Source organism: Cibotium barometz, chromosome 65, assembly GCF_041138505.1.
Source record: "Cibotium barometz isolate CiBa-2024 chromosome 65, ASM4113850v1, whole genome shotgun sequence".
Taxonomy (NCBI): Eukaryota; Viridiplantae; Streptophyta; class Polypodiopsida; order Cyatheales; family Cibotiaceae; genus Cibotium; species Cibotium barometz.
In genome coordinates, this window is record NC_141110.1 from 23,636,914 (window position 1) to 23,653,066 (window position 16,153).

The 16,153-nt window shown below is 37.5% G+C and overlaps 2 protein-coding genes and 1 long non-coding RNA gene across 3 annotated transcripts; all 3 read right to left on the minus strand.

Annotated features, from left to right (window-relative positions):
* Positions 1-1,097: 1,097 nt before the first annotated feature.
* Positions 1,098-2,008, minus strand: LOC147603083 (17.5 kDa class I heat shock protein-like). Its single transcript, XM_086797065.1, has 2 exons — positions 1,754-2,008; positions 1,098-1,620 (listed from the first exon to the last, which is right to left on the minus strand). The coding sequence occupies exons 1-2, from the start codon at positions 1,887-1,889 to the stop codon at positions 1,445-1,447; spliced, it is 312 nt and encodes a 103-aa protein (XP_086653191.1). The 5' UTR covers positions 1,890-2,008; the 3' UTR covers positions 1,098-1,444.
* A 6,841-nt stretch (positions 2,009-8,849) lies between these two features.
* LOC147603084 (uncharacterized) lies at positions 8,850-10,314 on the minus strand. The gene is made up of 3 exons (XR_015265730.1): positions 10,275-10,314; positions 9,956-10,189; positions 8,850-9,872 (listed from the first exon to the last, which is right to left on the minus strand). It is a non-coding gene; the product is annotated as an uncharacterized LOC147603084 (long non-coding RNA).
* A 2,680-nt stretch (positions 10,315-12,994) lies between these two features.
* LOC147603085 (17.5 kDa class I heat shock protein-like) lies at positions 12,995-13,985 on the minus strand. The gene is made up of 3 exons (XM_086797425.1): positions 13,891-13,985; positions 13,651-13,796; positions 12,995-13,517 (listed from the first exon to the last, which is right to left on the minus strand). The coding sequence occupies exons 1-3, from the start codon at positions 13,983-13,985 to the stop codon at positions 13,342-13,344; spliced, it is 417 nt and encodes a 138-aa protein (XP_086653551.1). The 3' UTR covers positions 12,995-13,341.
* Positions 13,986-16,153: the final 2,168 nt, after the last annotated feature.

Genomic DNA, 16,153 nt, shown 5'->3' on the forward strand with positions numbered 1-16,153 from the left:
AAAAATATTTATATATTATGATTCATATTATTTCACATCCGTCTGGTGACTCAAAAGTGGGTTTTGAGTGGCTAAAATGTGCCTAGATTTTCATGTCAAGACATTGTAGGTCCTAAACGGAAGTCAAGAACAAAGATTTAGCCTCAGATGAAGAGATACAAAGTCAAAGAGGAGGATGGCATGTTCGATATGAGCTATTGAGAATCCTCATCGAATCAACGAGATGCGAGTGGCGCACCCTAGCGTAATCTCATGGGAATTATGATCGCGTGTAAAGAAAGCTTCCCGAACACGTTTTTTTCAAAAACGGTGACATCACCAAAAATATGGCATGCAGATCGAGAAATCTCCAGAAAGGGCTACTTATGGCTTTTGGCGTGAAGAAGAGGAATACACATACAATCGAAGAGGAGAATGAGAGTGCGAGTGTGTGTGTGTGTGTGTGAATGCGAGTTCTTCATGAGAGTGAGAGTGTGAGTGAGATAGCTCGGGGTTGGTCGGGTGGTTCGAGCTATTTCCTCCAAGAGTGCTTCATATGAGATTGTTGTAAGATTTCTTGATTATATACAGAATTGTTCACTTTTTGCCTTAAAAAAATTATGCAAATTCTATGTTCTTGAATTGTATTGTGATTATTGAGTAGAAGCCTCACCTTGGATGCAAGCCATACAGAATGAGTGTTACTCAATCCTCAAAAATTACAAGGATTTTGTGAGACTTTTCAAAAAAATATTTGATTCGAGCATCATCGAATGCATGCCATGCAAGATGAGTGCTACTCAATCCTCAAAAACTGCAAGGATTTTGTGAGAGACTTTTTAAATTTTTTGATTGGAGTATCTACATCGTTTCTTAATGTAACTGCTCTAAAAAATACAACGACTAACTTATGTACCATATTTTAACTATAAACAAGAATCCACACACTCAAGCATTCTACTTTAAGATCTAAATCCTTTTTTCTTAAGTAGAGATGAGATGGTTTATGTTTATGGGTAATGCATTTCTTTGTATAGTGTGCATTTCACATGACGTAACACTTGGCATGCTTTTATTTATTGTATTATGGAGAAAATATGGAGAAAAGTGACATAGACTTTAACTTTAACATTCTCTCTTCATTAATGCTAGTAGCCAACCCATGCATTGCCGCGATATGCGGAAGACATTGAGAGACAAAACTCAGGAATGGAAGCCGGAATACATTTAAGGGTGAAATCGAATGGATTTTTTCCTCTTATTTTTTAGAAATCCAAGATTTGTTTCTTCTCTCCTCTCCTTGTGCCTTGGTTGTCCATGGTTAAACTCTAATAGATATTTAATTATATATATATATATTGCCTAGCAGGCAATAGGCATACACATAGCTAGCGTATGGTTATCATTTACGACAATTGTAAGCCTTATTGATGCGATATGATTAAACCATTGTCAGTCCACTATATTACTTGGGTCCTGATTTGGGGATTGTGATTGTGAGAACCATGTCTTTGCAGGATGCCTGGATAGCCTCAGGGCGTGCCTCTGGCGAGAGCTGCATTCTACGCGTGGTTTTGCCGATGCTGAGGATCAAGGTCTGGTCGTCCTCCAGCTGCACTTTGGCATCTTCCACGCGAAATCCTGCACAACGATACCCAATATCGCTTTAATCTATAGTGAGACAAACATCATACAAGTCACTTTTTTTTTCTTTTTCTTTTGCAATTATTATTATTGGGAAAGAAGAAGAAGAAGCGTGACACTACAGCAGCACCTGTGAGGTTTACAGTGAAAACTAAGGCTTCAACCGTCTCCTCTTGATCTACATGCAACTGGGTCTCGTTGTGACACTGTGCCGGGCGCCCTTCTGTAGGAATAGGGCGATACTGGGCTTGCATTTCATGAGGCATGGCCACTAGACGACCTCACAAATTTACACACTGCAATGGAGGGCGCGCGGATGCTTCGAGCCCGTGATTGCACTTCACGACGGTAGACGGTGTGGTAATTGGAGCCAGCATGAGATTGCACTTCACAATGGCGGGCTTCTTTATATAGCAGCTGCAAGCGGCCAACTGCACAGTACGGCCACAGAGTGATTGAGAGGCCTCCCACGTCAAATTCGTAAAGCAGCGACTTGTCAATGACATGATGATGATGATGATGGGCATAAAAACGTGGTCTTGTAATTGCCTTTTGGCCACTAAGCTCCAGCACTCATCAACCTCGCTGTACACCACCACCCAGGTGAACCACCCCACACGCACTCAACAATATATTCCTTCAGAGTGCAAACCTTATTCCTAGCGAGGCACTCAGTGTGTGAGGGTCCCGTTTCTCCAGCCCCCTTAATAGGCTTGAGGATTTTAAGCCACTTGTGGCACTTTTTGAGATCAATAAAAGGGGTATACATTTGAATAGATGACTAAAGAATGAATTTAAGCGTAGAAGAGTAAAGTCCCATTTCTCTAGTTCGGTGGAACATTGTCCCCAACCAATGGAAGACATTGAAATCTAGCCGGTTTTCTAGCTCAAAATGATGAGATCTGACAGTTCTATAACTAAAAATAATAAAAGTTGACCGGTTTTCTTCAACACAAACTCTAGTTTTAGAGTGTGTGTGTGTGTGTGTGTGTGTAAAAGAGAGAGAGAGAGAGAGAGAGAGAGAGAGAGAGAGTAGGAAACTATGTTCTTAAATCTTCATATTGGTTTTAAATCTAGATTAATAAAGGATAATTATGAAAGATTAATATTTGCCCAAATCATGTTTTTAATGTTTCTTCTAAAAATTGTGAAGGTGAAGGTGCCATACCTACTAATTTTTGAAGACATTCACATTTACCTTTGTTATTCTTTTGGTGGCCTTTTAGTTTGGCCTTTGCTACTCATGGTATCTCAATATAGAGATTACCTTTCCCTTATGCGCTAAGGCACCTTTGTTTTTGACATCTCCTACTACTATTAATAGTCCCACATGCCTTGCCGTCTTACTGTTAATAGCCTTCATTTGCATGCTAGCCCATATTTGTAGACATCGGTAGTTGGATGTGCATTTGGTCTATCTTATATTAGACTAATGTAGCTCATGTGATGGACCAGCTCTTTAAGACCTTACTCCCTCCCAAGTTTTCTTTTCGACTAGCATCATGCCCATTTTCTGGCCATCTTGGCCATAAAATATAACCACTTGTTTTGAGTTATCGTCAAAAAAATAAATAAAGAAAAAACAAGAAATGTTTCTAATAAACCTATCATTTCTGACCCAACCCGTCAAAAATCATCATTAGTCCCTCTTGCCATTGCCTTAGTAGTCGCCTTTGTCCATGTCTCTATGTCTACATCCTATTGATATGTGTATAACAAGTATTTATTTTAAATATTTTACTTTATATATATATATAGATATATATATATCTATTATGTGATTTAATATCCTATATATCAATGTCTTCATCCTCTTGGTCCCTCTTGCCACCCATTACATTAGCAGTCGCCTTTGAAACTCACTGACTAAGCTAATCTAACCCACTAACCTAATCTAATCCATTTACTTAAATTTAACCAACCCAGAGCCCTACCCGAACAGTATTGTTCATATAAAAAATATTTCAATTAGTGAAATTTTATAAATGGGTTAGATTAGCTTAGCTAGTTAGTTTATTAATATATAGTATATCAAAGCACATAATAGATATGTATAATAAGTAAAATATATGAAATAAATAATTGTTATTTACATAGTAAAAATAAGGTTTCAATTAGTATAATTTTATATGTGCATATGTATAAGTTAAATCGTATATGAGATATAAAGCTGGGTGGCTGTACAATATTAAGGGTCCTCACTTTGGGATCACATTGTGCGGATGGGAAACCATTGATATAGCTCGATCGAGTTATCCTTCTAATCGTGTCATCCCAAGTGGCAATCGCTAGATGCTCGAAAGATAACTCGATCGAGTTATTACCCTTGCCACTTGACATACTGTCATGACCACGTAACTCAATCGAGTTACATGGTGGACATCCATAATGTAACTCGATTGAGCTACATGGTGGATATCCATATATGTTCAATGAAGGTTGGAGGTGAATATCCACGTAACTTGAACGAGTTATGTGGTGGACATCCACGTAGAGGTACCACATAACTCGATTGAGTTACGCGGTGGGACATACACCATAGAACTCGATCGATATACGAGCTATTTACGTGGATGTCCAATATGTAACTCGATCGATTACATAACCCTAGCATTCATGTAGATCAAGCATGCACCTTGATGACATTGCAAAAAAAGTAAAAATATATATAAATAAATAAATCAAGAAATCAAAAAATTATTTCTTAATAACTTGAGCAAGTTACGAAACTGGACAACATAAGAAAAAATAAATAAAATTTTTTTCCAAAAACAATCCCAAAAAGGTATGATTTTTGGTTTATGTAACTTGACTAAGTTACGTGGATATCCAATCCACAATGGACACGTGTTTGTTTTAATTTCTGGTAGACATTTTAAAAAATGTAATTTTCATGTAAATGGTCACCACGTGTGAAATGTTGTCGATTTTAAATTTTAATGTTTTTTCACGGAACTTGGTTGAGTTATATGCACTATAATTGATTAGATTTTCATTTTTAACAATTATCTCTCCATAGGACCGAGTTTGCATCAAATTTACATCGAAGGATTTCCCTCTCATGAAGAAGTCTCTAGCACACATATTTGAATGAAATCAAGACACTCGGCATAGTACATGCACAAGAAGTTCAAAAAATCAATGGTTTTTTTATTTAAGTTTTTTGTTCTTTTTAACGCTCATGTCATGTTGTTTGTGGGCTCACATCTTATGGGCACACTTCTATTGGCTCATATCTCACACATCACATCTTATAGGGTCACTTCTATTGGCTCACATCTCACACATCTATTGACTCAAATCTCACACTTTGTGGGCATGCATTCATGGACTCACACCTATCTCAGCTTGTATCTATCTTCTAGCTTGGGCTTATATGTAGACTCACATCTCATTTCTAGAGGCTTGTGTCTCTCCCGTTTGTAGTCTCATGTCACATCCATATATACTCATGACTGCTAAACTCACGTCTATGTCTAATTTTCACCTCAACCGGAGAGGTGGTGACTTTTCAAGTTTCTTATGGTTCCTTGGACTTGAATATATGTGGGTGTTAAAGGTTCCTAATCCTAACTAATAGTGTTTATGTAAGTGACCAACAACTTCTTCTTTTGCTCAACGAGTCATAAAGGTTCCTAGTCCTAACTAATAGTGTTTATGTAAGTGACCAACGACTTCTTCTTTTCCTCAGCGAGTCATAAAGGCTCCTTGATAGCAAGGTTGTTTTAGAAATGATGATCCTGATTGGCTAGATTTGGATAATGACATTGATGACTAAACCCAGAGTAGCTGGGTTAGCATGATGTTAGCAATTACTTTTGTGGTCATTATATGATGTTTTTTACTATTGTGTAGTGGCTAATCCTAGAGTAGCTAGGCTAGATTTGTCCTATGTATTATTTTCTTATATTTATACATTATCCCATTTTCATTCTATAGAAGTCTATAATTTCTCCCTCTCTCTCTCTCCAAGGCACACATGCACACAAACATTCACACACACAAACATTCAAACACACACACACACACACACACACACACACACATGCACCTACATAATACACACAAACATTCACATGCACACAAATTTAAAAACTTATTCAAACATGTCTTTTTCTTTTATTAATGTTTTGTCTCTTTTCATACCTATTTGTTTGGTGGTACTTTGGCATACACATTGCAACCAAATGTACTCTGATGAAGACCAAACTTTGCAAAGTAAGGGTGGGATCCACATATACACACTCAAAGAGTTTGGTCACCATCAAAGCACATTTTGTTGTAATATTAATGTGATGCCATTTTCTTGATTTCCAATGTGTCATGGCCTTAGAGAGCCTCCTCCAAATTGGGCCTTTGGCCTACACATTGGAGCCAAATGTGCTCTGATGGTGACACCAAACTTTGTAAGAGTGAGGGTGGGATCCACATATACACACTTTCAAAGGTTGATCACCATTGAAGAACTTTTGGTTATAATATCCATGCCAAACGCCTGGTTTTCAATGTGTTGTGGGTGTTAGAGAGCTCCCTCAAATTAGTCATTTGGCTGCCACATTGTATTGAAATCTGCTCCAATGGTGACCAAACTTTGTAAGATTGAGGGTTGGGTCTACATATACACATTTGCAAATTTTGGTTACCATCAGAGCACATTTTATTGCAATGTGCATTTTATTTGCGTAGTTTCCAATGTGTCAGGAGACGTTAGAGAGCCCCTTCCAAACTTGGGCCTTCGTTTTGCACTTTGCAACTAAATATGCTCGGATGGTGACCAAACTTTGTAAGAGTCAGGGTGGGTCCATATATACACACATGCAAGGTTTGGTCACTATCTAAGTACATTTAGTTGCAATGTGCATGTCATTTTCTCTATTTTCAATGTTTCATAGCCTTAGAGAACCCCCCTTGAAAATTAATCCTTTGTCCTACACATTGTATTCAAATATGCCGTGGATGGTGACCAAACTTTCAATTGCAAGAGTGAGGGCTGGGTCCACATATACAAAGTTGTCAATTTTGGTCATCATCACAGCACATTTGGTTCCAATGTGCATTCTATTTTCTTGGTTTCCAATGTGTCGTGACTTTAGAGAGCCCCCTCAAAATTGGGCCTTAGGCCTACATAATGCATTCAAACATGATCTAATGGTGACCAAACTTTACAAGAGTGAGGGTGGGGTATACATCAAAGTTTGTTCACCCATCAAAGCACATTTGGTTACAATGTGGTCACCATTAGAGCACATTTGGCCCACACATTACAACCAAATTTGCTCTCATGGTGGTGACCAAACTTTCTAAGAGTGAGGGTGGGGTCCATATATACACACATACATAGTTTCTCCAACCATCGGAGCACATTTGGTTATAACGTGTATACTAGAGTCTTAGTTTTCAATGTCTCATGGCCTTAGAGAGTCCCTTCAAAATTGGGCCTTGGGCGCACACATAACAACCCAATGTCCTAATGGTGACCAAACTTTGCAAGAGTGAGGGTGATGTCTGCATATACACACTTACAAAGTTTGGTCACCATTAGAGCATATTTAGTTGTAAAATGTACGACCAATTTTCCTGGTTTTCGATGTGTCGTGACCTTAGAGAGCCCACTCAAAATTCATCCTTTGGTCTATACATGACAACCAAATGAACTTTGATGGTGACAGAAATTTATAACTGTGTATATGGGGTCCACATATACACACTTGCAAAGTTTGGTTAACCATTAGAGCATATTTGGTTGTAAAGTGCAACCCATTTACCTGGTTTTCAATGTTTCATGACCTTAGAGCCCCCTCCAAATTGGGCCTTTGGCACACACATCACAATTAAATGTGTCATGGCCTTAGAGAGCACCCCAAAAATTAGGCCATTGGCTCACACATCACAACCAAATGTGCTCCGATGATAAGCAAACTTTGTATGTCTGTATATGTGAGATCCACCCTCACTCATGCAAAGTTTGGTCTCACCATTGGAGCATATTTAGTTGCAAAATAGGAGCCAAAAGCCCAATTTTGAGGCGGCTCTCTAAGGTCATGACACATTGAAAACCAGATAAATCACTACAACATAAAGCAAGCATAGATGCACAAGCTACGAGGCCGTCTTTCATCGCATCTAGTTTCTTTGAAACTAGACGCAAATATAGATGTGATTTTAGACCCGCTTATAGATGCAGTCTGCAACTATTTCCTATGAAGTTGCAATTGTGGACCTTGCAAAGAAAAACAGAATCTTCAATTCCCAAAAATATCATTTGCTGAACTATGTGCACAAGATTTTAAAAATATGCATGATTTTTTGGTGCATTTATATACAAATGAATCTCCAGAAAGCATATTTGCAAGGAAAGAGAGAAAAAATAGGTATAAATGGAGTAATGTGGTGAAAGAGATGGATACATGCAAAGGCTTAGTTATATCAAGTAATGCCATGAAAAACAATTCAAAGGACAATGATTCAATCCCCAAATCTTTTCATCAAAGTGAAGCTTTTAAAAAAATCTTGAACCTTCACAGTTGGATACATGTAAAGTCTCGGGCATATCAAGTAATTCCATGAAAAGCAGTCCAAAGGTGAATGGTTAATTAATGCCAGGAAAAGTAACATATCACAATAAATCTATACATGTAAAAAGGCATGAATCTTTACATGTAATCTCAAAAACATAAAAGCAACATATCACAATAAATCTATATCGGGCTATCTATGTCTCATTTGTCTAATTGTAGTTTCGATAATAGACATATTTGAATGCAATGAACTTCTGTATAGGATACATAAATAAGGTGATTTTCAAGACTCATGTGCATTGTGAGTCTTGTCGATTCAAAGTGCACAAATCCATCTCATATTATCCATGTCTCATTTCTCTAATTATAGTTATGAATTACTAATAAAACAATCAATCAATCACCAATAACAAAAAACCAAAAGGAAGACCATAGCTATAATAAAAATACAATCAAAGAACTAGAGTTCAATCTCATCTTCAAAGAGGCAAACCCTTGCTAAAGTATCTATCTCAATGTCCATGCCTATATCCAAATCTACAAAGAGATCAATCCCACTACTAGAATCATCACTATGAGAGGCAATATAATCATCTCCAATGGCACGATCATCATCAATGTTTTCCAAGCTATCTCCCTCCATAGTTGAGTTGACATGCTCCTCCATATGCTCAATGTGTGTGAATGTACTATAAATGGCTCTTAAATGTGGTGAGATTGGGATTTTATGCCACCATCTCTTATTGTCAATTATTGGTTGATACACAACCTATTCAAGCACAAAGATACATCATACAAAAAAATTACATCTCTAGTATCTGTAAATGCATATATTGTAATTGCCAATAATTATATGAACATGTTCACAATGTTGTGGTAGCACTAGAGTCCCATTCTTTCCTTGCCAAAAATTTGTAGAGTCAATGGTCACAAAGCCACTTGCATGACGCTTGATTGTTGCATTAGGCCACCACATCCTTTAACCATTGGATATCCAAAATATATTCAAAGAAGCTTCAAAAGTCAAGCTTAATGATATTTTGGATCAATCCACAATAATCATCCATGGCTCCATTGACTCCCTCGAAGATTGCAATTACCCCACAATCTTGGGTGTTCCTCTTCTCATCAATCCTTTGTGTGCGAAAATGTGCTCCCCCATCTTATAAATCGTCTCTCGCACTTCATGGGATGCATAATTGGAAATGCTTGTAGGAAGAATAAACTGTAAACATTTATACACCATGATTAGATACCATGATTAGATACATTACGATTGAACAAGTTAAATATGTACAACTTCAATGTTTCACTAACTTGAAGCATCTTGTGCCAATCATGGGACTTCAAGCAAAATAATTGTTCAACACCTCTCTTCTTTGTCTTTGTGAAGGCACCTTTTAAACACCTCATGCACCCCGTTGGAGTAGTAGTACCTCATGCACCCCGTTGGAATGTAGTAATGGCATCTTTCACCAACTTCTCCTCCTTATTTGTCAATATCCAAAGTGCTCGAGGTAGAATTGTCTTCCCATTTGGTCCCTCTCGTGGAAAAGCTGTTTGCATCCTCACTATGCTCTGTAGATCCTCTCTTACAAGAGCAAGGAGTCCCGTGTTACTCTCAAGTGCTCCCAAATGTTAGAGGCAACATTCTTGAAGATGTGCACTGGATCAAGAAGATGGTTAATTTTGAGGCTCGTTCAATATGGTAGGCGAAAGAAGATAGAGTACCTTATCAAATAACATTAAATATTAAGAGGATTATCTTTTCAAATCAAAGCTTGTATTGGAATTCTATATCAAAGATATATTACCTATTCATGCCGGGGGGAGGAGGACTTTCCACTCCATATTCCATAATGCCTTCCATTCTCCCATGCTTAGTGGATGTGGAGGGACTCCCATCCAAGAATGAACAAATTTGGGATGATGATGAGGGAGAAATCGATGATGATTCGCATATATCACTTTCTTCAAGCTCTCTGGCCTAGATGCCAGCAATGATGAACCACAAATAGCGCATGCATGGTATCCAAATGTGGAGAGACCTAGACAACATACACATTTAAGCATGTCAAAAAATAGTACAATGACAATAAAGAATCATCATGAATAGGAACCCATTTGACTCACCTGAACACTCGCCATAACCAGGAAAGTTGTGCATCATCCACATCTTCAAGAGGCAATCTCGTGAAGATGGATGCCAACATATGTCATGCACATGGATACCTCTCCAAAGTATCTTTCTTAAGGCCTTATACCTGAGAAACAACACAATAAGCTAGATGATAAGGCAATAAAATGTACATTTATGGGATATAGCTTAGAAAGCAAAGGTATATGTGGCCATAAGGCGAATTTTGGTGATTAAAGATGTTGTTGTCTTGGTTAAGAACTCAATTCAGCTCATCCTTTTATGCAAAAAAAACTACAAAATGTATGCTCATAGGGCATCTTTAATACACTCCTTTCTTTGTATAGACTCTACCACCTAACCATAAAAGAAATTTTAGTGAGTAGAGATGTTGTCTTTATTGAGAACTCAATTTATGCCATGTTTTAACGCAAAAAAAACAACAAAATATAGGCCCACAAGACATCTTTTACACATTCCTATATTTGTAAAATGTCGGACACCCATATGTGGAGCCAATGAATGCTCAGTACACTACATATCAACCCATATACCAACATAAAATCAACTCAAATTTTATCTCACAAATCAGCCTATGGTGAGGCAATTACATGGATGAGGAAAGGATAGCCATTCAAGCATCCAAGCGTATGTCAAAATGGCTAGTGTGCAAAGATTATAGAAGGGTAAATTAGCTACTCCCTAGCAAGACATGTACAGGTACTCATCGTGTATCTTATTTTTTTGTGGATCATACTCTCATTGCTAGTATATGCAACGTGAAGAGGAACCTATTTCCTTTGAGAAAGGAAAAATTATCATTGGACGCAAGCCATACAAGATGAGTGTTACTCAATCCTCAAAATTGCAAGGATTTTGTTAAAAACTTTTTTTAAAATTATTTGTTTTGAGCATCATGCGACTCAATCCTCAAAAACTATAAGGATTTTGTAAAACTTTTTAAATTTTTTGATTGGAGTATCCACGTCATTTCTTAATGTAGCTGCTCTAAAAAATCCAATGACTAACTTACGTACCATATTTTCACTATAAACAAGAATCCACACACCCAAGCATTCCAATTTAAGATATAAATCCTTTTTTCTTCAGTAGAAATGAGATGGTTTATATTTATGGGTGATGCATTTCTTTGTATAGTGTGCATTTCACATGACGTAACGCTCAACATACTTTTATATTGTATTATGGAGAAAAGTGACATAGACTTTAATGTTCTCTCTTCATTAATACTAGTACTCAACCCACGCATTGTTGCGGTATGTAAAAGTCATTAAGAAACAAAACTTAGGAATGGAAGCCAGAATGCCATGATGGTTGCTTACTGCTGCGTATCAAATCTCTTGCGAAAAATCTTGTTTCTTGTGTGAGGATTAAAGATGGGAGTTTTTATATAAAATCTTGAATGAGGTGAAAACAGAGTAGATAGTAGTTTCTCTAGCTTTGGTGTATGACAGATTTGGAAGAGTTAATATAAATAAATATTATTGGTCCCAAAAAAAAATCAAGATGTTTTTCTTCGCTCCTCTCCTTGTGCCTTGGTTGTCCATGGTTAAATTGTAATAGATATTTAATTATATATATATATATGTTCAGCACAAAAAAATATTTATATATTATGATTCATATTATTTCACATCCGTCTGGTGACTCAAAAGTGGGTTTTGAGTGGCTAAAATGTGCCTAGATTTTCATGTCAAGACATTGTAGGTCCTAAACGGAAGTCAAGAACAAAGATTTAGCCTCAGATGAAGAGATACAAAGTCAAAGAGGAGGATGGCATGTTCGATATGAGCTATTGAGAATCCTCATCGAATCAACGAGATGCGAGTGGCGCACCCTAGCGTAATCTCATGGGAATTATGATCGCGTGTAAAGAAAGCTTCCCGAACACGTTTTTTTCAAAAACGGTGACATCACCAAAAATATGGCATGCAGATCGAGAAATCTCCAGAAAGGGCTACTTATGGCTTTTGGCGTGAAGAAGAGGAATACACATACAATCGAAGAGGAGAATGAGAGTGCGAGTGTGTGTGTGTGTGTGTGAATGCGAGTTCTTCATGAGAGTGAGAGTGTGAGTGAGATAGCTCGGGGTTGGTCGGGTGGTTCGAGCTATTTCCTCCAAGAGTGCTTCATATGAGATTGTTGTAAGATTTCTTGATTATATACAGAATTGTTCACTTTTTGCCTTAAAAAAATTATGCAAATTCTATGTTCTTGAATTGTATTGTGATTATTGAGTAGAAGCCTCACCTTGGATGCAAGCCATACAGAATGAGTGTTACTCAATCCTCAAAAATTACAAGGATTTTGTGAGACTTTTCAAAAAAATATTTGATTCGAGCATCATCGAATGCATGCCATGCAAGATGAGTGCTACTCAATCCTCAAAAACTGCAAGGATTTTGTGAGAGACTTTTTAAATTTTTTGATTGGAGTATCTACATCGTTTCTTAATGTAACTGCTCTAAAAAATACAACGACTAACTTATGTACCATATTTTAACTATAAACAAGAATCCACACACTCAAGCATTCTACTTTAAGATCTAAATCCTTTTTTCTTAAGTAGAGATGAGATGGTTTATGTTTATGGGTAATGCATTTCTTTGTATAGTGTGCATTTCACATGACGTAACACTTGGCATGCTTTTATTTATTGTATTATGGAGAAAATATGGAGAAAAGTGACATAGACTTTAACTTTAACATTCTCTCTTCATTAATGCTAGTAGCCAACCCATGCATTGCCGCGATATGCGGAAGACATTGAGAGACAAAACTCAGGAATGGAAGCCGGAATACATTTAAGGGTGAAATCGAATGGATTTTTTCCTCTTATTTTTTAGAAATCCAAGATTTGTTTCTTCTCTCCTCTCCTTGTGCCTTGGTTGTCCATGGTTAAACTCTAATAGATATTTAATTATATATATATATATTGCCTAGCAGGCAATAGGCATACACATAGCTAGCGTATGGTTATCATTTACGACAATTGTAAGCCTTATTGATGCGATATGATTAAACCATTGTCAGTCCACTATATTACTTGGGTCCTGATTTGGGGATTGTGATTGTGAGAACCATGTCTTTGCAGGATGCCTGGATAGCCTCAGGGCGTGCCTCTGGCGAGAGCTGCATTCTACGCGTGGTTTTGCCGATGTTGAGGATCAAGGTCTGGTCGTCCTCCAGCTGCACTTTGGCATCTTCCACGCGAAATCCTGCACAACGATACCCAATATCGCTTTAATCTATAGTGAGACAAACATCATACAAGTCACTTTTTTTTTCTTTTTCTTTTGCAATTATTATTATTGGGAAAGAAGAAGAAGAAGCGTGACACTACAGCAGCACCTGTGAGGTTTACAGTGAAAACTAAGGCTTCAACCGTCTCCTCTTGATCTACATGCAACTGGGTCTCGTTGTGACACTGTGCCGGGCGCCCTTCTGTAGGAATAGGGCGATAGAGGGCGCGCGGATGCTTCGAGCCCGTGATTGCACTTCACGACGGTAGACGGTGTGGTAATTGGAGCGAGCATGAGATTGCACTTCACAATGGCGGGCTTCTTTATATAGCAGCTGCAAGCGGCCAACTGCACAGTACGGCCACAGAGTGATTGAGAGGCCTCCCACGTCAAATTCGTAAAGCAGCGACTTGTCAATGACATGATGATGATGATGATGGGCATAAAAACGTGGTCTTGTAATTGCCTTTTGGCCACTAAGCTCCAGCACTCATCAACCTCGCTGTACACCACCACCCAGGTGAACCACCCCACACGCACTCAACAATATATTCCTTCAGAGTGCAAACCTTATTCCTAGCGAGGCACTCAGTGTGTGAGGGTCCCGTTTCTCCAGCCCCCTTAATAGGCTTGAGGATTTTAAGCCACTTGTGGCACTTTTTGAGATCAATAAAAGGGGTATACATTTGAATAGATGACTAAAGAATGAATTTAAGCGTAGAAGAGTAAAGTCCCATTTCTCTAGTTCGGTGGAACATTGTCCCCAACGAATGGAAGACATTGAAATCTAGCCGGTTTTCTAGCTCAAAATGATGAGATCTGACAGTTCTATAACTAAAAATAATAAAAGTTGACCGGTTTTCTTCAACACAAACTCTAGTTTTAGAGTGTGTGTGTGTGTGTGTGTGTGTAAGAGAGAGAGAGAGAGAGAGAGAGAGAGAGAGAGAGAGAGAGAGTAGGAAACTATGTTCTTAAATCTTCATATTGGTTTTAAATCTAGATTAATAAAGGATAATTATGAAAGATTAATATTTGCCCAAATCATGTTTTTAATGTTTCTTCTAAAAATTGTGAAGGTGAAGGTGCCATACCTACTAATTTTTGAAGACATTCACATTTACCTTTGTTATTCTTTTGGTGGCCTTTTAGTTTGGCCTTTGCTACTCATGGTATCTCAATATAGAGATTACCTTTCCCTTATGCGCTAAGGCACCTTTGTTTTTGACATCTCCTACTACTATTAATAGTCCCACATGCCTTGCCGTCTTACTGTTAATAGCCTTCATTTGCATGCTAGCCCATATTTGTAGACATCGGTAGTTGGATGTGCATTTGGTCTATCTTATATTAGACTAATGTAGCTCATGTGATGGACCAGCTCTTTAAGACCTTACTCCCTCCCAAGTTTTCTTTTCGACTAGCATCATGCCCATTTTCTGGCCATCTTGGCCATAAAATATAACCACTTGTTTTGAGTTATCGTCAAAAAAATAAATAAAGAAAAAACAAGAAATGTTTCTAATAAACCTATCATTTCAAAGGGTGACCCAACCCGTCAAAAATCATCATTAGTCCCTCTTGCCATTGCCTTAGTAGTCGCCTTTGTCCATGTCTCTATGTCTACATCCTATTGATATGTGTATAACAAGTATTTATTTTAAATATTTTACTTTATATATATATATATAGATATATATATATCTATTATGTGATTTAATATCCTATATATCAATGTCTTCATCCTCTTGGTCCCTCTTGCCACCCATTACATTAGCAGTCGCCTTTGAAACTCACTGACTAAGCTAATCTAACCCACTAACCTAATCTAATCCATTTACTTAAATTTAACCAACCCAGAGCCCTACCCGATTAGTATTGTTCATATAAAAAATATTTCAATTAGTGAAATTTTATAAATGGGTTAGATTAGCTTAGCTAGTTAGTTTATTAATATATAGTATATCAAAGCACATAATAGATATGTATAATAAGTAAAATATATGAAATAAATAATTGTTATTTACATAGTAAAAATAAGGTTTCAATTAGTATAATTTTATATGTGCATATGTATAAGTTAAATCGTATATGAGATATAAAGCTGGGTGGCTGTACAATATTAAGGGTCCTCACTTTGGGATCACATTGTGCGGATGGGAAACCATTGATATAGCTCGATCGAGTTATCCTTCTAATCGTGTCATCCCAAGTGGCAATCGCTAGATGCTCGAAAGATAACTCGATCGAGTTATTACCCTTGCCACTTGACATACTGTCATGACCACGTAACTCAATCGAGTTACATGGTGGACATCCATAATGTAACTCGATTGAGCTACATGGTGGATATCCATATATGTTCAATGAAGGTTGGAGGTGAATATCCACGTAACTTGAACGAGTTATGTGGTGGACATCCACGTAGAGGTACCACATAACTCGATTGAGTTACGCGGTGGGACATACACCATAGAACTCGATCGATATACGAGCTATTTACGTGGATGTCCAATATGTAACTCGATCGATTACATAACCCTAGCATTCATGTAGATCAAGCATGCACCTTGATGACATTGCAAAAAAAGTAAAAATATATATAAATAAATAAA